The sequence below is a fragment of the Amphimedon queenslandica genome, unplaced genomic scaffold (assembly GCF_000090795.2).
Source record: "Amphimedon queenslandica unplaced genomic scaffold, v1.1 AMPQUscaffold_13499, whole genome shotgun sequence".
NCBI lineage: Eukaryota > Metazoa > Porifera > Demospongiae > Haplosclerida > Niphatidae > Amphimedon > Amphimedon queenslandica.
The window spans coordinates 458,900-478,714 of NW_003546265.1; the positions used below are offsets into that span (position 1 = coordinate 458,900).

Genomic DNA, 19,815 nt, shown 5'->3' on the forward strand with positions numbered 1-19,815 from the left:
CTGGTTTGTCAGGTCCTGGTAACGAGTTTAGCTAGTTCATTAAGAGTTATGATCTTAAGGGAACCGTCAGAATCTAGTTTGACGATACCGTCTCCCTCATCAATATTCATGAGGTATCCAGTATTGCCAGTATGAACTCCTTTAATACACTTTATCTAAAGGAGGGAGAGAGAGAGCAGAAAATAGATTAATCCTTTTTTCCTTTTCCTCTTCACCTTGTCTCCTTTCATCGGTGGCACGTGGGTAAGGAAGGACATTGGTATGTCCACGTCCTGACCGTCGTCATAGAGATATACAGAGACACGCCCACCAACGGCACTCTTGATCACGCCCACTTTACCAGCTAGACTGGAATCCTAAAGACAAATAAAAGAGAAGTGAAATCTCTTCTCTTCGTCTTTACGTGATAAAGGTCTTTGACCATAACTTCAATATCAGGAGGAAAGCCAAGGTCACCTGAGGGGGGCATTAAATATTAGATATTAATATCGTGCTAATTACCAGTGTCAAGGGGGCTCCCAGGGGTCCTGGGACTATATTCAAGATTGCTCCCGGGGGTCATTGGATTATAATTGGTAGGAGACGGAGTGTATTTGTAATCAGATGAGTACATGGGGGTCCTGTGGAGAACGGGAACAATTATTAATTACATGTACACATGTACCTGGCACTGTAGTGTGATCCGTAATGTGAAGAAGAGTTACTCTGGGGTGAGTCAGCAATGTATGCACTGGGAGTGCTGGGGTTGTCATACTGGACACTACCTGGTGTTGCTGGGTTAGCATACGTCTATAATTAATAACTATTACTATTATTATTATTAATTTATTAAGTGAAGCAGCTAACAAAGCAGCTGCAAGATTTACATTTTCCCTCTCTCTCTCTCTCTCCTTACCCCTGAAGGTGAAGGTGCTGATCCATAGTTGGTCCATTCATCAGTTCTCGCTGGAGTGTTGGTAATACTTGGATCCCAAGCACTGCCTCCATGGAGAGGAGTGCGGGAAGGATCATGTGACGGGGTCATGTAACCAGGGTTATTGTAACTAGGGGTACGACCACCTGTCAATAATAATAATAACAATAATAATCATAAAGGTATTGAACTGACCATCTCCACTATGAGAAGGTGTCATTGACCCATAGAGAGGAGTCCTCCCTCCTCCTCCTGGTAATGGGGTCATGTTACCATAGGCCGGGGTAGCAGCTCCAAATTGAGGGGTACGCCCCCAAGAAGACATCATACCAGCACTCTCTTGACCTCTGAGGATAAGTGAGATTAGGGTGAGGTGGGTGTGGTCACTTACGTTATGACTGAGAGGCGTGTCTTGTCAACGTTGATTGTTTGACATTTTGTATGTAATTCAACACGAGCAGTTGAATCAGTGCAGTCTTTAACGATACCGACATAACCTGTAAGGAGAGGAGGAGCATAGCGCTACAGTGAATAATGGAATAAGCAGATTATCAAAAAATGGCTCCAAAATCACCCCCAATTTTTATTACATTTTCTGATGCATATTGATGTCCTTATGCTGTGTAGAAAGTTTGAGTCGATTCAGACTTCAATTTTTTGAGTTATGGCTATTTTAAGAAAATGCCAAAAATCTGAAAAATATAGCCCATGGTTTTTTCCGAAAAATGGCTCCGAAATCACCCCAAATTTTTATTACATTTTCTGATACATATTGATGTACTTATGCTCTGCAGAAAGTTTGAGTTGATTCCGACTTCAATTTTTCGAGTTATGGCTATTTTAAGAAAACGCCAAAAATCTGAAAAATACCCAAGGCTATAGCCCATGGTTTTTTCAAAAAATGGCTCCAAAATCACCCCCAATTTTTATTACATTTTCTGATACATATTGATGTACTTATGCTCTGTAGAAAGTTTGAGCTGATTCCGACTTCAATTTTTCGAGTTATGGCTATTTTAAGAAAAAGCCAAAAATCTGAAAAATACCCAAGGCTATAGCCCATGGTTTTTTTTCAAAAAATGGCTCCGAAATCACTCCAAATTTTTATTACATTTTCTGATACATATTGATGTACTTATGCTGTATAGAAAGTTTGAGCTGATTCCGACTTCAATTTTTGAAGTTACGGCCATTTAAATCTCCTCCCTTACCTTTGTAGGGTCCCTGTATTATCTTAACAGTTTTCCCAATGAGTGACGTGTCACGAGTATTGAACCTTCCTCCTCCTCCTCCCCCGCCACGGCCTCCTCTGCCCCGCCCACCCCCTCTATGAGGACTAGGACTAGCCAGTCGAGGACTCTGAAACCCAGTGAGCGCCTGAGCCTAGAGAGAGAGAGAGAGAGAGAGAGAGGGAAGGGGGGAGAGAGAGAGAGAGAGAGAGAGAAGGGGAGAGAGAGAGGGAGGGAGAGAGGGTTAAAGGGTAACCTGACTATCATGTGACATACGTTACTGGTACTACCAGCTAGCTCAAGGTCCTTCGAACGGGTGACTATGACTCCGCCATTTTCCATGACATTTCGTGCATGAATGAAGACGTATCCTTTGTAGACGTGTTTAACTTCACCTTGTTTACCCTATTAAAAAACAAACAAACAAACAAACAAACAAATAAATAATAAACACTCATCTCCTTACAATATGTGTCCCTTTGACAACTCTCACAATGTCTTTAGCAGAAATTGAGTTCTAAAAATAAAAAACAATATACTAACAGTATACCAACAATATACTAACAGTATACCAATAATATACTAACAGTATACCTGGTGTGAGTCCAGTGCTACGGCTCTGGTCTTCCTCAGTTGGACTGAGTGCTGTTTGACGCTTTGCTCTTTACCGTGCTGAGTCAGCACTTTGAAAACCTCTTTCTCCATTCTAGTGATGACCCCAACAGTCTGCTGGCTGGAGAGGATAGAGGCAGGGAGATAAAGAATTAATTAATAATGATGTACATACTCCAACATGACAAGATCTCCCAGTTGGAAGTGACCTGAGGTGTCCACTCCGCTGCTTTTCTCAAGACACAACTGAAGGTCTCTCGGCCTTACCTTCAACTACATGATAAACAAACAAACAAACAAATAAATAAATAAAAATAAACAATGTTATCTTTTTTAAAACCCACCTCATGCATTGTTAGGTCTACAAAGATGATTGCCAAGTTATTTTCAATCCTAACGACCAGCCCCGTCTCCCCCTCGTGTCTCCCTGCAATCACTTTAACGTGATCCCCAACTTGAAAGAACTTCCTCAATTCTGATATGTTAAACTCCAGCGGATCCTGCAATGAGAAGAAACACTAAAAGTGGCAAGTCCTTGAGGATATTCTCTTATTACTCGTAAGTCCTCGTGTTTTGGTAAAACCGTCACATTATTCCCATCAATCGATATCACTGACCCCTGGAGGTGCATGAGGTCGCCTTCACAGACTTCAACGAGGTCACCAGGCTCAAGACCAGCTGCTCCAATGGCACTACCGCTCACTAGGAGTGGGAATATACAGGAGATCATGTGATTAACAGGTGATACTGTACCTTCTACTTCAACTTCTTCAGGTGTCGCTTCAAACTTTTCTAGTTCACCTAATGTAGGCTTGACTCCTTCAAAAATCTGGAGAAAGAGAGAGAGAAAGAAAGAAAGAGAAAAGAAGGAAGATTTAAAGATGGTTCATTTATTTTCTTTACTTACAATGGCGTTCATTCCAAACTGCTTGTACATGAACCCGTTTCTAAAGTGATTTCCTTCAAACACGAGAAAGTCTCCATCATAAGATATCAGTCCTCCTAACTCTCTAATAATTAATAAAGCACAATAAATGAACGATACCAGCTGGAATAAATTTAAATCATATAAAATAAACCCGCCATTTAAAACCATATACACATGTTCAATGGACACAAGGTCCCCTAATATTAGCAATTTGCTGTACCCCCACATTACCAGCTGTACATTAGCCCTCCATCATTATCCCTGCTATTCTCCCTCTCTCCTCACCTGATGGCCTCTGGATCAAACAGTTTAGCAGGTGGTCGTGATTTTCTTCTCTTCCTATTAGCATCATCATCAGTTCCTTTGAGAGCTCCTTTCTTCGAAGTATAGTCAACCCGAGGGAGCATCTTCAAGACCACCTTATTACGTGAAGTATCAACATAATCAACCTAATCAATAAATAAATAAACAAACAAACAAATAAACATACAAGTGATTAATACTATTTTACCTGTGCAATATCATCCCTGTATATCCCCCTCTTGATCCTGACCCAGGATCCTTGCCGCAGGTTACGACTGGCCGAGTCCTTGACCACACGAAGGACGTCCGTCATTTCATTGACCGGAACCATCATCTGGTTCCATTTGCCCATCGCCAGGTTACCAATGTCCTCTATCGCCTGAGGTGGAGGGGTATGGTGTTTTTTTCAAAGTATTAAATTATTTACTTGTTTGACGTGCTGCTGCTTGTAAGATTCAACGTATATGTAACCATGGAGACCTTCAACAGCTGTAGCACTCTTAATAAGGAGAGGCTAAAAGAGAGAAAGAAAATCAATTAAAGCAGCTGCTAAATGTCTGTTAACAATACCCAGGTGCTAATAAAGATTATAACCAGCTTAATAGTCTACTATAAAAGCAATGATGATACTTACTGTATCAGTGGTTTGTAATGTAATGAATTTCCTCATTAAAGTCATCACTGTCTCTTTCTCTGTACCTATCTGTAACAGGAGAGAGAGAGAGAGAAGGGGTAGAGAAGGGAGAGAGAGGGAGGTTAAGGGAAGGGGTAGGAGAGGAGAGAGGTGAAGAGACTAACCCTGCACTTAACAGTCCACAAGTTTGGATCTCTAAAAACAGAAAGACACACTCAATACAAAACAAGACATCTCTCCTTACTTGACACCTGGTAACAAACTCTGTTGTATTATTTCTCTTGGCTGTTCCTCCATTTCCTCAACACTATATAAGGATGTTTCTCACAAACCACACCCATTAATTATTAAATTACCTAGCCGAAGGAGCTGAAGCATATTTCTGTTTAAGATAAGCCTCCACCTCGTCCTCGTTCTCTTCCGTAAGTATCGTCTTTAACATGAGGTTCCTGGCACCTGTGACATCCCTCTCATCATACACACCTACACACAGTAAAGGGTACAGTAAACACAGCATATTTTAATAGGTACCTGCATCATTTAAATGTTATCATTTACCTTTATCTCTTGGACCGGATGTCATCTTGACAAAGTCGTGTTCCTCTTCTTCATATTCATCTTCTTCATCATCAGTCTCCTCTAAATTAATTAATAAATATTATAAAAACCACACCCACTAAATATAACCTCGTTAATTCTTATTATTATAATAATTATTATTATCATTGTACCAGCTTCATCTTGAATGAATTCAGATCTTGGACGTTTCTTAAAGTGTCCATACTCTCTTTCTTCTTCTTCATCATCTTCTTCTTCCTCCTCCTCCTCCTCCTCTTCCTAAAATGAGTTAAAGTGAAGACAAGAAGAACAAGGAGTGTCTATACTTCACTAAAGGCGGACTCCTCACTGTCTGACATTAGTACAGTCTTCTTTTAAAGCTAAAACAGTAATTCTTCCTCAAGTTTAAGGCAAAATGCAAGAAGGCGGTAATGGACGACACGAGGGTTGGATCACGTGATTTTTTAAATAGGCGGAGTTTAAATGTCATTAATATTTATTAATAGTTATAAATTTTATAACAAGTTTGGAGGTTTAAAAACTTCCTATTAAAAATATTGATACTGTAGACATAGTAAAAATTGCAAGCAAGGTCTCTGCTTGCAAAGACCTCTCCAAAAATTACACGGAATGAGGTACCACCTGCCACAAAGTGACATAACGATGGTACAACAGAGCCACTAGGTATTTGATAACCGGAAACCTCCGGACCAACTGATAGATTGGTCAAGGTATGGAGCCCGGGTCGTACAGAGAACAGCTGGAACTGAGGCTTATAAAGAGAAAGAATAGATCAGGCAATCGTGGGGCGTCCAGTTTTGATAGAATGATAAGATAAGAATACTACTGTTAAAGAATAATTTTGAAGTGATACATGGTAATTAATAATTGGTAAATATAGTGACTATAGTATTAATAATAATAAGTTGAACTTTCATTCATCAACTTTAACAAAGACTCGTCTTTTTGAGAAAATCTTAATGGCATCTTCGATCTCGATCAGTCTTGATTCCAACTGATTCCGTTTAACATTTATTCTCAAAGTATCAGCCGTCAAAGAGAGAGACTGTAGCTCCTTAAGCAACTCATCTTGATCTGTTAAAAGAGAGAGAGAAAGAAGATCAATAATGTCATCCATTGAAGGTTTTAGTGTGAGGTTTTTTATCTTACGTTGCTTGAGAGTCTCCAGTGTCTTCAGTCTATCTGAAGTTGACATGACAACATGACCAGGTGGAACTGTGGGGTCTGGTAAACTGGCGAGTCTCTCCTTCTCTTCTCTCCTCCATTCTTCTTTCCTCTCTAATAAACTGAAAAGAGAATCATGAAGTAAGATCTTCATGACCACAAAAACACAGGATCTCATGTCAAATAATAACAAATAAATAGATGGATACAATACTTTACAAAAACCACATCTATATTTATAAATCTCTGCTTACTATTTTGGGACAGTTCCTTTCTTGTATGACTTGTCAATTCTATCTCTTTTTGCTGTTTCTTCATTCAACTCAACAACCTTTGGCTGCTGCTTTATCGTGTGACAAGAAGCACTTGTTATATTTTCAAGAATAAAGTTTCTTTTTAGCTAAGGAATTAAATAAAACTAGAGAGTAATATTATAGCCAAGCTGTTACCTTAGCAGGTCTGGTCTCAGACTGACTGCTATGCTGCTGCAATGTTGATGACCTTTCTTTAGGCTGTGCTTCAACATTAGTCCCTGACATTGATTGTAGTAATCTGTTGCTGTATTGTGAAGCAGTAGGAGCTGAAGGCGCTTCATTCTCTCTCCCTCTCTCTCCTCTTTCCCCACACTGGACTGTAGCACCAGATGAAGACTGCTACATTGAAATTAATTTAAATAAAATCCTTCTCACTCACCCTCTCTCTCTCTTCCTTACTCGTGGTAGGTAATGTCCCAGTTTTGATGTCACGTGACTGTACTTGTCTTGACGAGGTGGGAGGAGTCTTTCTGCCGATATGCTCTGCTCCCTTTGTCTCGACTGACACCTCACCTGAATCTCACGAATACGTCTCTTGTTAGCTGCCGAATGATTCTTTGGAGTCTCTTTATCTGTTGAGTATATTAATTCTATTAAACATATCAATGTATTTATGTGGCTTCATCAATATGTACATACATTATTTAATATACATTTAGTTTTTACTTTTCCTGGTAGATGATGGTTCTCTGCTCATTCCTTCATTTGATAGAATCATTGCAATTACTCCTTTGGTGTGTCTACTCGCTATCTCTCTTGCTTCAGGCCTGATGCGACCAGGAGGAGAATAATCTGGTATACATAAAATACAAATATTATATTTTTTATGTTGTTGTTTTTAGTGTTATTTTACCTCCATCCAGAGTTTCTGGTGGATAATAATTTGATGTTTTCTCGTAGCCAGGATCAGGAGGCAGGGGACAACGGCCGAGAGGCATAGCTTTGGGCTTTTTCTGGTCTTTCTTTCCCTCCCTTTTGGCCTTTTCCTCAAAAATAAAATTTTTATTGCACCTTGTAACAACCACACCCACAACTAATTGAATTGAAAAACGGAGCTACACAATAGACAAAGTATACGAGGATATACGGAAAGTAATCATTGGTAATTTTTGGTATTATTAATGTCATTTCTGGGTTTTTGCACAGTTAGTATAACTAGTATAATAATGACATGATGTTAATAAATTATTTTAAGCCACAGTGTTCTCAGTGAACGGGCTCTCAACCCCAATGCTTTGTAGCAGCTGTATCAGCCACTTCTTGGTAGCAGAGTCTTCCTTTAGACAGGAGCTAAATGTAGTGTCCTTTAGTTGATCAGGGATTATACGAGTAAGAGCCTCACGTGCCCTATAAATAGCATAAAAACAGATAAATATAGTAACAATGGGTCTAAATATAGTAACATTATAAAAATAAGAACCATAACCCATTAAAATTAAACATGCATACCTGTGGTGATCAGTGAGTCTGAGGTAGCACCTCACAACATGCTTTAAAAGACGAGCCGAAGGTTCTTTAGATAAGGACTCGACCATTTTGTTCTGAAATACATATTACTTAAAACCACACCCATTTATTGACCACACCTACCAGTATCAAAGCGACGTGAGTGAATCTCTCGTAAGTCTGACATATGTAAGCTAGACCGGTCTCGTCCAGGAGGATCTTTTGGAGTATAAAAGTAGCAACAGTTTTTGAGAGCTCACTGCCGGACTCCATTATCCTTAGACAAAGAGGAATGATTTCTGTTGTTAGAAGAAAATGTATCACTTCTTGATCATCTGTCTAGAGAAAGAGAAGAAAACAGAATGAGAGAGAGAGAGAGATGTGTGCCGTACTTTCACAAGAGCTCCTACTACTCCCAAACTAGTTAATCTGAGATACTCAAAAGGTCTATTCTTGCTCACAGTATGTAGGAACGGATAAAGGAACAAAGGAATGTGAGCTGAATAGGAGGAAAGAACTAAAAATAAAGGAGACACCATAATACGTGATACCTCCTAGAAACTGTGACCTTGTCTCCTGGTGTGAAGCCACGCACTGTAACAAAGCCAAAGCATTGCAGACCCTGTTGGACTGTTGGGCCTAAGGAGGAGAGGTATCATTATTATGTACTGTAGTATGATTATTAGGAGAGGTATCATCATCATGTACTGTGATATGATTATTAGGAGAGGTATCATCATCATGTACTGTGATATGATTATTGTGATCTTACAGTTAAAGTTGGAGGATTAATTGCAGGGTATATTGCCACTATTTCTTGAAGAAGAGCCGCCATTGTACCTAATAATAATTATTATTATTATTATCGTTATTATAAAACGAACCAAACGAATGCCATAGCATTGGAGCCAAGTCCGGCAAGACCTCTCTCTTTTTACTAAAATTAAAAAAGCGACATTAGTACTGCATGAACGCCCACACATTTAATTGTAAGCCACACCCACACACCTCAATTCAATAAGTGCGTGCTCTCTAGTCTCAGGATTAATCAGCTCCAGTATCCAGATATAGACCTGGTCCCTATCGACACTAGTAGTACCACTAGCCACCCCTCCTCCACTGGCAGTAGGAGCACCTGTGGTATCACGTGATGCTTCTGAAGACTGCATCCCAGGAGTGGGAGAAGAGACAGAGCGAGCCATTGGAAACCTCTGTGAATATTAGAAATCATGTGAGACCATTTATTGGGACTATTCTCTACCTGGGGTGGCTGCTGTCCAAAGGAATTCGCCATCATTTTTTCAAAATTTTAAATCAAAAGGGTGTGGTGACCACACCCACAACACGATCACGTGATTGGACGTGGATTTTGGTATCAAAATGGCGTCAGAAAGCAACGAGCCAGTTTTGGGGTCTCTGTATCACGTTGAAATGACAGACCACACGTGGCATATGGCCGAGATTATACAGAAAAGAGAGAACATGGATACCAAGAGAATGGAGTACTACGTACACTACAAGGAATGTAAGGAATACTTCAAATATTATTATCATCATCATCATCATTGTTGTTGTTTTTGACACTGTGTGTGTGTTCTTTTGTACAGTTAATAGACGTATGGATGAATGGGTTGGCTCCGAGAGGATTTCGCTGGACGAAGGTCCTTTAGAGGAAGCACCAAAAGAAGACAATCTATTGGACTCTTTGAATGGACGAGAGAGAACAGTAACAAGAAACATAAAGAGAAGACACGATGAGATTAATCACATACAAAAAGTAAGAGAGAGACGGAGGGAAGCAGCTGGTTATAATTATCCTCTTTTTTCAGACGTTTGATGAAATGGACCCAACTACAGCTGCTCTAGAGAAGGAGCATGAAGCACTCACTAAGATCAAATACATCGACAAGATTCACATTGGGAAATACGAAATCGACACCTGGTACTTCTCGCCTTATCCTGAAGAGTACGGGAAAGTCCCAAAGCTATGGATCTGTGAGTACTGCCTCAAGTACATGCAGTATGAGAAGACCTACGTAAGACACATGAGCGAGTGCAGCTGGAGACAACCGCCTGGCAAGGAGATATACAGGAAAGGTAATATATCCATGTTTGAATTGGATGGACGCGATCACAAGATTTATTGCCAGAATCTCTGCCTGTTGGCTAAACTCTTCCTTGATCATAAAACCCTTTTCTTTGACGTGGAGCCATTTTGGTTTTACGTTTTCACTGAAGTTGATAGAGAAGGTTGCCATATTGTGGGATACTTCTCAAAAGTAAGCAGCTGTTTTACTTTAAATGAGTTGTGTCTTCCTTTCTTTCTCTTTACAGGAGAAGGAGAGCATTGAGTGCAATAATGTCGCTTGTATTCTCACTCTGCCTCCATACCAGCGAAAAGGATACGGAAAGTTCCTAATTGCCTTTTCTTACGAGCTGTCAAAATTAGAAGAATGTGTAGGATCTCCTGAAAAACCTTTGTCGGACCTTGGGAAACTAAGTTACCGAAGCTACTGGACCTGGGTGCTACTGGATATATTGAAGAATGCTTCTGGATACGTATCCATTAAAGACTTGAGGTTAGTACTCATCTCTCACTGACCAGCTGCTACAATACAGTACATGACTTTCTGAGAGTTATAAAAAATTACCACCTGGCATATTTACTGGTATTTGTCACTATTTGAATTCTATAACTGAACAGAACACGATCTGTTACGCTCCTGTGTAAAGGAAGTACAGTCTGTTTAGCTTCATGACATGTGACATTAAAAAATTATTGATAGTTACAGGGCCCCATAATAGGAACCCTTCCAAAAATTTTTGAACCCATGATATTAAAAGTAATGTAAACAGGTTTATGTTCAGTTTGTATGAAGGTCAAAGAGGCTGTTCCTTTTATACTCAGCTAATTGTAAAAGGTATCATGGGTTGCCTGATAATGTGGTTAACACTCTTGTACTTGTGTAAACTGTCTAATAATACAGTTCCTGGACTTTTTAGCAACTTTAAAAATTCGTAAAAAAATCCAGTTTTGACTGGAATCAGCTCAAACTTACTACACAACATAAGAACATGTATATGTATCAGGAAAAATTATAAAAATGGAGAATTCTTAAAATTTCATTTTGCCAAAATTTGGCCAAAGACCATGTACACATGTACAAGGGGCTTTGATCAGAATCAGTTCAAAATTTCTACACAATATACATGTAAGATGTAAGTACATGTACATGTACACATTTTGCCTATATTTTTTTCTTTTTTAATCTTGTTTTATCCTTCATATACAATCTCTCATTCTCTAGTGCTACTACCAGTATATCACAGGACGATGTTCTCAGCACACTACAAGCTCTTAACATGGTCAAGTATTGGAAAGGACAGCATGTGATTTGTGTCACTCCTAAAGTTGTTGAGGAACACATGAAGAGTGCTCAGTATCGCAAGCCACTGCTAACTGTGGACACAGACTTCTTAAGGTGGGCTCCGCCCTATAAGAAACTAAAGACTACAAAGAGACATTGAGGGACCCTCTACATTCTGTCAACACATTCTCTCTCTCTCTCTTTTCCTTTTCTTTCTGTTGTACATATTAAGGTCATTATAAATGTATTGATTGAAATTTTCTAAGCATTAAAAGATCATTTAAGTCTGATTGGTTTATTTTGCAAAACAATCATGTTCTTTTTAAGTTCCTCAATCTCTTTCCCTTGTCTTGATACCTCCCGTGCCATCTTTGCTACCACCGTCTTCATTTCTTTCATTTCCTTCTTTAAATCTTCATTCTCTTCTGTTAATGTCTTTGTTGCCATGGATACAAGTAATAGATGTTCACTCTCTGATCTCTCTGCATGGATTTCATGGTCACCACGGAAACCAATCCATTTGCACCCCGCCCACTTGTAATCACACTGGACATCAACTAGCGGACACTTCTCGCTTAAATGCTTTTTCATTTGTTTCCGTGGCAACTTAAGCCCCGGCCTACAATTATTGGGACATGGGATGGGATAGAGTGGACACACCCCCAAATGAGATGTGGTGATGTCCCTGTGTTCCCCTGTTGCCAAACAATAGGTACAAGACACTGTCCTCCTAATACAGTGATTCCCTTCATGGTCAGTCAGCTTCCATCTGGTGTCCTTGTGACCACACCCATTGCCACACTTTACGACAGGATAGAGACACTCCCCCTGTCTCTTATCACGGCTCATGTGATCTGAGAGACCTTGTAACTGACCAATCCAATCACAGGAACTATCGTTATAAATACACTTCACTCTTAGGCCATTAATGGTTCTTTGTAATCCTTTGTCAATCATTACTTCAAAATTGGAGGCTTTACATAGCGGACACTGTGGGTTTGTTCTCTTCGAGGAATTGATGCAAGCACCACAGAAATGATTACCACAGCAGGATATAATATAAGGATCGTTAGTCATCACCTGAAAATATTCATAAAAAAGAAGTAATAATTAAATTCTTTATTTTTTCAACATTTAATCAATATTGCTGTCTTACTTGAAGACAGATTGGGCACTCCAGGTGCAGGTGATCCGGTATGTCATCCAAAAAGTTCAATTCATCAACTGAAAACGTTTCAGGTGGACTAGAACTGAATGCAGTAACAAGTGTTTGACCCATTTTGAAAGAAGGGCGTGGTCTTATAATGCAATGGGCGTGGTTTGAATTTTAAAATTCTATTACGAAACCGGAAGTGTTCTGCCATTATTAAAGAGAAGGTGAAGGTGTGGCTCATTTTATTTTTTCCTGATCATCATGGCAAAGAAGGTAGCTCTCTGACTCTTTCTCATTTTAATGAAATCCTTTTCTGTTTCTGTAGATCGTTCTAAACAATGGAGTCCACATGCCAGTGCTAGGATTGGGGTGAGTCACATAATTATTAAACTCAGTACTTTTAGCTTTGTAAATACATCATGGGCAGTTTATACTGAATGATAGGACTCTTGGTAATAATGAGCTATTTACTTTAATGTGGAGTATAATTAGTAAGGTTATGTTAGTATGATAATGTAGAGTAGAATTGACTCCTTTATTCATGGTTGTCCCAAAAGTTGAATGTGTTTGATGTTATTTTTGTGTGTGGAAGTTCATGCAGCATACAATAACAGCATCCGGACTGTACAGCAACAAAAATCTGTGAAATAATTTAAAAGGAAATTTCTATTATCATATTGAGTTGATTATAGTATAATGGTTTCATACATTTGGCATTGATACGGCAATCATTGGCACTGTTGCACTGTTCCTGCTATCAAGTTGTGTTTCTTTTGTTACAACTACTACCTACTTTGCAACCATCACAAATTAAAGAATAATTCTTTAATTAAAAAGATAATAAGCCACTATATCAGCTATTGTACTAATGACCATTAATGGCTTGTCTGGTAAGTGCTAGTTGATATAAGGACACAGAAAGAATGCCTAAAGTCACCCAGGCATCATTGCATTGCAGTAATGAGTGATCACACAATTCTGAAGCAGTTTTGTCTAGTCACTAATATTCTTCAGACGATGATGTAATCATTTTCATTAATATTATATTATTATAGTACATGGCTAGCCGATCCATTTCCTGGGTTGACTGGGCCAGCAGTCGAAGCAGCAGTTAGAGAAGGATACCGTCACATAGACTGCGCCTTTATATATCAGAATGAGGAAGAGATTGGAGAGGCTCTTGAGAAACTTTTTAAAGAAGGAGTGGTGAAGAGAGAAGACATGTTCATAACAAGCAAATTATGGTAAACTAAGTTGCAATGAGTAGTATACTGAAGCTGTAGTTTGTATAATCTCATAGGAGTTGCTATCATGATCCTAATGATGTTGAGCAAGCTTGCAAGGAGAGTCTTGAGAGGCTTAAATTGGATTACATTGATCTTTTTCTGGTATGTGCGATGATAATAATGATATTTTTCATTGACCTTTTGCTGCATAATAGATACACACTCCTTTTGGAGTAAAGAGAGGAGAAATATTCCCGACTCCTGACACAGTCCTGGGATATGATGAAAAGAAAATGACACTAACGTGGAAGGTTAGAGTAATGATAGTTATAATGTGCTTGGAATCAGCTCAAGGATAAGAGCATCAGAAAATGTACTTTTCATAGGCAATGGAAGCTCTTCTTCCTCTTGGCCTAGTGAAGGCTATTGGTGTGTCAAACTTCACTATAACAAAACTGGAGGCATTGTTACCAACTGTATCAGTCATTCCAGCTGTTAATCAAGGTATGGTTCATCTAGCCTGCCCCTCCATTATTCTCTTTTTCTTAGTGGAAAGTAATCCTCAACTTCTTCAACGCAAGTTACGAGAATATTGCCGGCTTAAAAGTGAGCCAATTACATACATATTTGTAATACTCTTGAATGCCCTACTTGAGTACTCCCTCCCTTGAATACTCCTTCCCTTGAATATATACTCCACTATTACAGGCATCACTTTTGTTGGTTACTCTCCTCTTGGATCTCCTGGCAGGCTTGAAAAAGAAAAAGATGATGTCAATTTGCTAGAAGTTAAAGTCATCAAGGACATTGCAGAGTCACACGGTGCCACTCCTGCTCAGGTATACTGACAGTATCCCATGATGATATGTTTGTATATTGCATTAATGTTTGTATACATTGTCTACTTGTTTATTTTGTCTGAATGTTTACTGATGTTTCATATAAATGCATGCATGATTACTAAGTATAATGTGAAGAAATGTATTTTTTATGTTTTTTAGATATGCATTGCCTTCATGCTGAGCCTCGGTGATGCTACCATACCAAAATCCACTGACGAGTTGAGAATAAAAGAGAACTTTGCAGCTAGTAAGATCCAGTTGGAAGATCATGAGATACAGCGCATGAAGCAGCTTGATAAAGGATACAGACGCAACACTTATGACTGGCTGCTCCGACCAAAAGTGGACTCTGTTGAGACTGCATGGGATATTGAGTCTGATTCTGCTTTTGTGATTGAAAACGATAAATAACATTTTAAATATATATTTTTATGTGTATTATTTTTGAGGTTTTATTGTTATAGCTTAAAGCTTGGTTTGAGCATAGATATTATAGACCATAATCATAGATATCAGAGTATTAGATTTCATTTACTCTAATATCTATGATAATATTTATGGTTTGAGCCACACCTTTTTGTTGAGCCACGCCCTTCACTTTGCAAAGTGCAAACAGAAAAATGGCCGCCAACCCTGAAGGAGGAGAAAGAGCAAAGAAAAGCGACTGGCATACCAAGCCAATGCCAGAGGAGTGTACAACGATTGAAATGAACACCAAGTACTCGACTGAGGCCATGAAATACATACGAAAAGGGACTGTACCAGAAGAAATGGAAGACAAGTGGTTCATGTATTATGAGGAGGAAGAGGACAAGCTGTACATGCATAGGAGCTGGACTGGTTTTTGTGTGTATATTTTAAAGTTTGAAATTCACGAGGATGGCTCTGGATCAGTCGTATCAATGATTGTGAATCGAAATTCTGAAGAATATCTTTCAACTGATGACGAGAAAGATGCTGATTCTGCAGTGGACATCTTGAGGTGGATACTTTATGCTGACCCATCTTAACAACTGTCCTTGTGGACTTTTTAAAAGACCACCATCTAGAAATATTTTTATAGTGAAAATGCAATATAATGTATACATAGATCGACCTACATTCTTTTTCATTATATAATTTATGCATTTAGAGTGGGAGGTGTACCTAGTACTATTAGTACTATAGTAAAATAATCTTAATTAGTCTCATAGTGAAGATTCAACACTGTCTCTAATTCTAATAATAGACTCCTTGTTCTAAAAATAGAAACGCCCACGTCATACGAGGGGACGTATCGGATTGGTCGTGTCAATGGATGACGTCATACTAATAACAGATCTGATCCACCAAAAAGGAGACATCAGCTCAGAAAGGGAGTCACAAACATTTCATCTTCTCTCTCTCTCTTATTTCATCTCTGGAGGCATTCTAAAAGGCGCTCTCTGTGTTTATTAGCCAGTCAGTAGTGTTATTGGACAAAGGTGAGGCTTGTTTGGTAGAAGGCGCCCCTATTTGACAAATGATCCGTAACGAGGTTGTGAAATTTGAAACTTTTTGATGGAGTTTTTGTATATAATACTCTGATATTGTCTGTACTCCAATGTGTATGTGTAATGGGTTATGTATAATAACAGTATCTTTAATATGTGTTTCATTAATGCTATGTGTTTATCTATAAAGGATTGTTACTCTTTCAGTCTTTCTCCCCCCCCTCTCTCTCTCCCTCTTTGTCTCAAAAGTGGTTTTAAAAGGCTGCCCCATGCCACCTGTTTCTCCCTTCATGTGTTTATTACTTTACCTTTGTTGTGGCTCTGTTTCTCCACCCACATTACCTTTAAATTTTCTTGTGGGCGCTCAATTTCTCAAATACATGTTCATGTACATACACCATGTCTTCTTTATGTTATGTCTTTCCCTAAAATTATGTTTATCTTGTTTTTAAAGCTTCCACTACTACACAATTATTATAACCTATTCTTTATAAAACAGACCAGCCATTATGCAAGGGCTGTTTAAAATGTAGTTGGAGATTCTTTTCACTGCCTATTGTGTCAAGCGGTGTTTTCTGTTCAGTTCCGTTTGATCTTTTGTCTGTCCGTGTAAATGTATGTATTTTTATTCATCCTTGCTGTATTCTTTTATATTGTGTGTACTGTGTGTGTTTGTGTGTCTCCTAACTCTTCCTGTGTGTTTGGCAATGTGTCCTCTTGTTGCTCTCTCTTGGGCCGACCGTGTTGTCAGGATGACACACACTTTGTTTACTAACTAGTCTTCCAATGTTGTGAACAATCTTGTTTTATTTTTAATGTCTTTGTTATCCTCTCCCTCTCTCTCTCTCTTAGTGCTACACAATGGGGAAGAAACTAGCTAAATTATTTGGTAAGAAAGATATGAGGATTCTTATGTTAGGTCTTGATGCTGCTGGAAAGACAAGTAAGTCCTGCCCTAGTCATGAGTCTTTGTATGTACATGTATACTTTTTGTTGTTTTTTAAGAGTGGGCGAGAGAGAGAGAGGAGGAGGGAGAAAGTGAGGGAAAATATACAATACCTTCTTTAGATGCATCTACACTCCCTTCTTCTTCTAGCATTAGTCTCCTTGATGCTTTAAATATCTCTTTGTGCCATATTTGCTCACTTCAAAACTTTAACAGTTTATGTGTCACCTTTGCTACCTCTCTTTCCTCTTTGCGTGAATTCATTCTTCACACATAAGGACATGTCACTTACTAACTTTAGATTGTGAATACACTGTCCTTTATTCATCCTTCACTGAGGCTATTGTGTACACATGTAGACATGTAGTCATGTACGTGCATTAAATTAAGACCTCTCTAAGCTGCATTTCTCTCACATCTATTGTACATGATATAGATACATGTACATGTATTTATGATTATTAATGTACTTGTCTCTCTCTCTCTTTCTCTTCTCTAGCTATCCTCTACAAGTTAAAGCTAGGCCAGAGTGTTACCACTATACCAACTGTAGGATTCAACGTGGAGACTGTTACATACAAGAATGTCAAATTCAATGTCTGGGTATGTATTCAGTTGACACTGTTAGGTTACATTTTAATTAATGCACTGTCACACCTACCCCTCTTGTTTTCTAATTAATGCACACTTTAATGTATTCAACTGACATTCATTTATTTATTTATTATTCTTGAGTAATTCACAGTCATGATTCTTAACATAAGCCCTCCCATTTTATATTTAATGTCCATGAAACTGCAGGTGTTGCTATTACATATATAATTTAAAATGCATGTATATTAATGTACTTATCATTAAAATGTACATGTACATATACATACATGTACTATTATAATTATGTTGTATATTTACATAATATACTCTCTCTCTCTCTCAGGATGTAGGAGGACAGGATAAGATTCGTCCATTATGGCGTCACTACTACACTGGTACCCAGGGACTCATTTTTGTCGTAGATTGCGCTGATAGAGATCGTGTTGACGAAGCCAGACAAGAGCTTCACCGCATCATTAACGACAGAGAAATGAAGGACGCCATCATATTGATATTTGCTAATAAACAGGATCTACCGGATGGTAAGAGAGAGAGAGAGAGAGAATGTGTGTATGTACTTGTATGTAGGGCAAAGAAGGATTGGTGTGTTTGGTTGGGTCTTTTGGTATGTGTTGTTTTCTAATTAATGCACACTTTAATGCTATGTAATGTGGGCCAGAAATTCATAAAATCTTTTTTTGAATAAAATCAGAAAGGAGCTCCATGTAAGCTGGTGACTTGGCTCCTTATCAGAAAGTGTCAATAGATTAGAAGACACTAATAAATGTACATGTACATGATATACATGTACATGAAGGAGAGAGTTTGGTAAGGAGGAAGGGAGGGAGAGGGGGAGGATAAAGGGAAAAGGAAAGAGGATATAAGTTAAATATTCTGTTGTCCTGTTTGTTTTCACGACACTAATGTCATATTTGCAAACATACCCTATATACTGAGGGTATCAGTATTACTCATTCCACATTGCTTGTGTAGGATTAGCTCACCACAGCAACTAACAGTATGACCTAATTCTACTAAGAATACTGCACTAACTGCAGTAATCTAATTGACACTTTATATAATCATTAGTAACTGATTCCAATCAGTGATTCAACCTGCCTTGACTCAAATCAGTGTTTCAATCTGCTTTGATTTTAATCTATTAATAGAGGTCAGGGGGTGTGTATCATTTCCTTGTTCTGTTATTTTTGTAATATACAAAAGGTGACCTTTCCTAGATTAACAGTTCTGTATGTGCATGTGCATGTAATGTAACATGTATTAAACTGTAGTATGAGAACAGGCTTCTTTATGGGATCTATTTAGTCTTTAATGAATTATCACATGGTCTGTGTTGAATGGTGTAGACATTTACACCTTCTGTTCTTGTTAACTCCCTCTCTCTCTCTCTCACTCTCTCTCTCTCTCTCTCTAGCAATGGCTCCGGTTGAAATACAGGAAAAGATGGGACTAGCAAAACTACGGGACAGAACATGGTACGTTCAGCCGTCCTGTGCTACAAGTGGTGATGGTTTATATGAAGGACTAACATGGCTAACGTCAAATCATAAAAGTTCCTAAATTATTATTGTCATTATTGGTTATTATTATTGTCATTATTATTATTATTATTATTATTATTATTATTAGCAGGCTAGTGAGTGTTGCTATATGTTAAAACTTAAATTTAATTCAAAACTTTATTGTGCATGCACTAATGGTTGTTATTATTATTATTATTATTATTATTTTGACATTTTAATTTTTGTTCCTCTCTTTGAGCGATATAGGCAGCTTGTGTCTGCTTGTGATACTCGATCTCTCTTCATCTTTCACTCTCTCTCTCTCTCTCTCTCTCGCTTTTCGCACATGTTCTGTGTTAATATATTATTGTAATTATTATTATTATTATTATTGTTTTGTTATTATTATTATTATGTGAATAAGTTTTAGTTATGTCACTTGATGTTCTTGTTCTTGTTACTTCACATGTCTTTAATTGCAGAACAACGCACAGTTAAATAATTTATTTTTAATTATTAATTTGGCTCTAATGATAATGATCCTTTGTGTGTCTTGTTCTGTTAACTAG

The 19,815-nt window shown here is 38.3% G+C and overlaps 7 protein-coding genes across 9 annotated transcripts; 3 read left to right on the forward strand and 4 right to left on the reverse strand.

Annotated features, from left to right (window-relative positions):
* Positions 1-6: 6 nt before the first annotated feature.
* LOC100633418 (transcription elongation factor SPT5-like) lies at positions 7-5,645 on the reverse strand. Its single transcript, XM_011411950.2, has 27 exons — positions 5,504-5,645; positions 5,351-5,456; positions 5,178-5,258; positions 4,976-5,102; positions 4,864-4,926; positions 4,784-4,814; positions 4,620-4,688; positions 4,413-4,499; positions 4,194-4,364; positions 3,968-4,131; positions 3,662-3,764; positions 3,508-3,583; positions 3,311-3,456; positions 3,099-3,254; positions 2,930-3,027; positions 2,737-2,875; positions 2,609-2,659; positions 2,419-2,547; positions 2,125-2,296; positions 1,305-1,410; positions 1,109-1,260; positions 896-1,059; positions 665-789; positions 502-620; positions 404-456; positions 216-356; positions 7-155 (listed from the first exon to the last, which is right to left on the reverse strand). The coding sequence occupies exons 1-27, from the start codon at positions 5,534-5,536 to the stop codon at positions 9-11; spliced, it is 3,009 nt and encodes a 1,002-aa protein (XP_011410252.2). The 5' UTR covers positions 5,537-5,645; the 3' UTR covers positions 7-8.
* A 362-nt stretch (positions 5,646-6,007) lies between these two features.
* LOC100637621 (enkurin domain-containing protein 1-like) lies at positions 6,008-7,705 on the reverse strand. 3 transcript variants are annotated; one of them, XM_003384178.3, is made up of 7 exons: positions 7,530-7,705; positions 7,343-7,468; positions 7,076-7,248; positions 6,812-7,015; positions 6,617-6,762; positions 6,348-6,484; positions 6,008-6,272 (listed from the first exon to the last, which is right to left on the reverse strand). In XM_003384178.3, the coding sequence occupies exons 1-7, from the start codon at positions 7,612-7,614 to the stop codon at positions 6,112-6,114; spliced, it is 1,032 nt and encodes a 343-aa protein (XP_003384226.1). In that variant the 5' UTR covers positions 7,615-7,705; the 3' UTR covers positions 6,008-6,111. The 3 variants fall into 3 exon arrangements, with proteins under 3 accessions (XP_003384226.1, XP_019848901.1, XP_019848900.1); XM_019993342.1 differs by having other exon boundaries at positions 6,812-7,012; positions 7,076-7,266; XM_019993341.1 differs by having other exon boundaries at positions 7,076-7,266.
* A 45-nt stretch (positions 7,706-7,750) lies between these two features.
* On the reverse strand, positions 7,751-9,484 carry LOC100633543 (cell differentiation protein RCD1 homolog). The gene is made up of 9 exons (XM_003384231.3): positions 9,384-9,484; positions 9,131-9,333; positions 9,007-9,059; positions 8,895-8,962; positions 8,674-8,761; positions 8,515-8,621; positions 8,267-8,461; positions 8,126-8,217; positions 7,751-8,023 (listed from the first exon to the last, which is right to left on the reverse strand). The coding sequence occupies exons 1-9, from the start codon at positions 9,417-9,419 to the stop codon at positions 7,867-7,869; spliced, it is 999 nt and encodes a 332-aa protein (XP_003384279.2). The 5' UTR covers positions 9,420-9,484; the 3' UTR covers positions 7,751-7,866.
* LOC100637496 (histone acetyltransferase KAT8-like) lies at positions 9,461-11,774 on the forward strand. The gene is made up of 5 exons (XM_003384177.3): positions 9,461-9,647; positions 9,730-9,899; positions 9,952-10,401; positions 10,457-10,701; positions 11,431-11,774. The coding sequence occupies exons 1-5, from the start codon at positions 9,503-9,505 to the stop codon at positions 11,648-11,650; spliced, it is 1,230 nt and encodes a 409-aa protein (XP_003384225.1). The 5' UTR covers positions 9,461-9,502; the 3' UTR covers positions 11,651-11,774.
* On the reverse strand, positions 11,718-12,803 carry LOC105316774 (TNF receptor-associated factor 4-like). The gene is made up of 2 exons (XM_011411951.2): positions 12,647-12,803; positions 11,718-12,570 (listed from the first exon to the last, which is right to left on the reverse strand). The coding sequence occupies exons 1-2, from the start codon at positions 12,767-12,769 to the stop codon at positions 11,767-11,769; spliced, it is 927 nt and encodes a 308-aa protein (XP_011410253.1). The 5' UTR covers positions 12,770-12,803; the 3' UTR covers positions 11,718-11,766.
* Positions 12,804-12,843: 40 nt separating this feature from the next.
* LOC100633669 (aldo-keto reductase family 4 member C10-like) lies at positions 12,844-15,197 on the forward strand. The gene is made up of 9 exons (XM_003384232.3): positions 12,844-12,916; positions 12,969-13,012; positions 13,699-13,887; positions 13,944-14,031; positions 14,085-14,180; positions 14,256-14,373; positions 14,419-14,475; positions 14,578-14,708; positions 14,871-15,197. The coding sequence occupies exons 1-9, from the start codon at positions 12,905-12,907 to the stop codon at positions 15,120-15,122; spliced, it is 987 nt and encodes a 328-aa protein (XP_003384280.1). The 5' UTR covers positions 12,844-12,904; the 3' UTR covers positions 15,123-15,197.
* Positions 15,198-16,030: 833 nt separating this feature from the next.
* Positions 16,031-19,783, forward strand: LOC100637871 (ADP-ribosylation factor 6). The gene is made up of 5 exons (XM_003384180.3): positions 16,031-16,174; positions 17,036-17,126; positions 17,629-17,732; positions 18,067-18,265; positions 19,159-19,783. Exons 2-5 carry the CDS (start codon positions 17,045-17,047, stop codon positions 19,302-19,304), a joined length of 531 nt encoding a protein of 176 aa, XP_003384228.1. The 5' UTR covers positions 16,031-16,174; positions 17,036-17,044; the 3' UTR covers positions 19,305-19,783.
* The last annotated feature ends 32 nt before the right edge of the window (positions 19,784-19,815 follow it).

Excerpts from the sequence above, each read along its gene's own strand:
- LOC100633418 (XM_011411950.2), bottom strand. The coding sequence starts at position 5,536 with ATGTCAGACAGTGAGGAGTCCGCCTTTAGTGAA. Across the intron at positions 4,689-4,783 it reads TGTGGACTGTTAAGTGCAGG|ATAGGTACAGAGAAAGAGAC; the intron begins GTTAGTCTCTTC and ends CTCCTGTTACAG. Across the intron at positions 2,548-2,608 it reads TTGTCAAAGGGACACATATT|GGTAAACAAGGTGAAGTTAA; the intron begins GTAAGGAGATGA and ends GTTTTTTAATAG.
- LOC100637621 (XM_019993341.1), bottom strand. The coding sequence starts at position 7,614 with ATGCCTCTCGGCCGTTGTCCCCTGCCTCCTGATCCTGGCTACGAGAAA. Across the intron at positions 7,469-7,529 it reads ACCAGAAACTCTGGATGGAG|ATTATTCTCCTCCTGGTCGC; the intron begins GTAAAATAACAC and ends TATGTATACCAG. Across the intron at positions 7,267-7,342 it reads ACCATCATCTACCAGGAAAA|AATTAATATACTCAACAGAT; the intron begins GTAAAAACTAAA and ends TATGTTTAATAG.
- LOC100633543 (XM_003384231.3), bottom strand. The coding sequence starts at position 9,419 with ATGATGGCGAATTCCTTTGGACAGCAGCCACCCCAG. Across the intron at positions 9,060-9,130 it reads CACGCACTTATTGAATTGAG|TAAAAAGAGAGAGGTCTTGC; the intron begins GTGTGTGGGTGT and ends TTTTAATTTTAG. Across the intron at positions 8,462-8,514 it reads TAGTAGGAGCTCTTGTGAAA|ACAGATGATCAAGAAGTGAT; the intron begins GTACGGCACACA and ends CTCTTTCTCTAG.
- LOC100637496 (XM_003384177.3), top strand. The coding sequence starts at position 9,503 with ATGGCGTCAGAAAGCAACGAGCCAGTTTTGGGGTCTCTGTATCACGTT. Across the intron at positions 10,402-10,456 it reads TTGTGGGATACTTCTCAAAA|GAGAAGGAGAGCATTGAGTG; the intron begins GTAAGCAGCTGT and ends TTCTCTTTACAG. Across the intron at positions 10,702-11,430 it reads GTATCCATTAAAGACTTGAG|TGCTACTACCAGTATATCAC; the intron begins GTTAGTACTCAT and ends CTCATTCTCTAG.
- LOC105316774 (XM_011411951.2), bottom strand. The coding sequence starts at position 12,769 with ATGGGTCAAACACTTGTTACTGCATTCAGTTCTAGTCCACCTGAAACG. Across the intron at positions 12,571-12,646 it reads AGTGCCCAATCTGTCTTCAA|GTGATGACTAACGATCCTTA; the intron begins GTAAGACAGCAA and ends GAATATTTTCAG.
- LOC100633669 (XM_003384232.3), top strand. Across the intron at positions 14,181-14,255 it reads AAATGACACTAACGTGGAAG|GCAATGGAAGCTCTTCTTCC; the intron begins GTTAGAGTAATG and ends TACTTTTCATAG. Across the intron at positions 14,476-14,577 it reads AGAATATTGCCGGCTTAAAA|GCATCACTTTTGTTGGTTAC; the intron begins GTGAGCCAATTA and ends CCACTATTACAG.
- LOC100637871 (XM_003384180.3), top strand. The coding sequence starts at position 17,045 with ATGGGGAAGAAACTAGCTAAATTATTTGGTAAGAAAGATATGAGGATT. Across the intron at positions 17,733-18,066 it reads ATGTCAAATTCAATGTCTGG|GATGTAGGAGGACAGGATAA; the intron begins GTATGTATTCAG and ends TCTCTCTCTCAG. Across the intron at positions 18,266-19,158 it reads TAAACAGGATCTACCGGATG|CAATGGCTCCGGTTGAAATA; the intron begins GTAAGAGAGAGA and ends CTCTCTCTCTAG.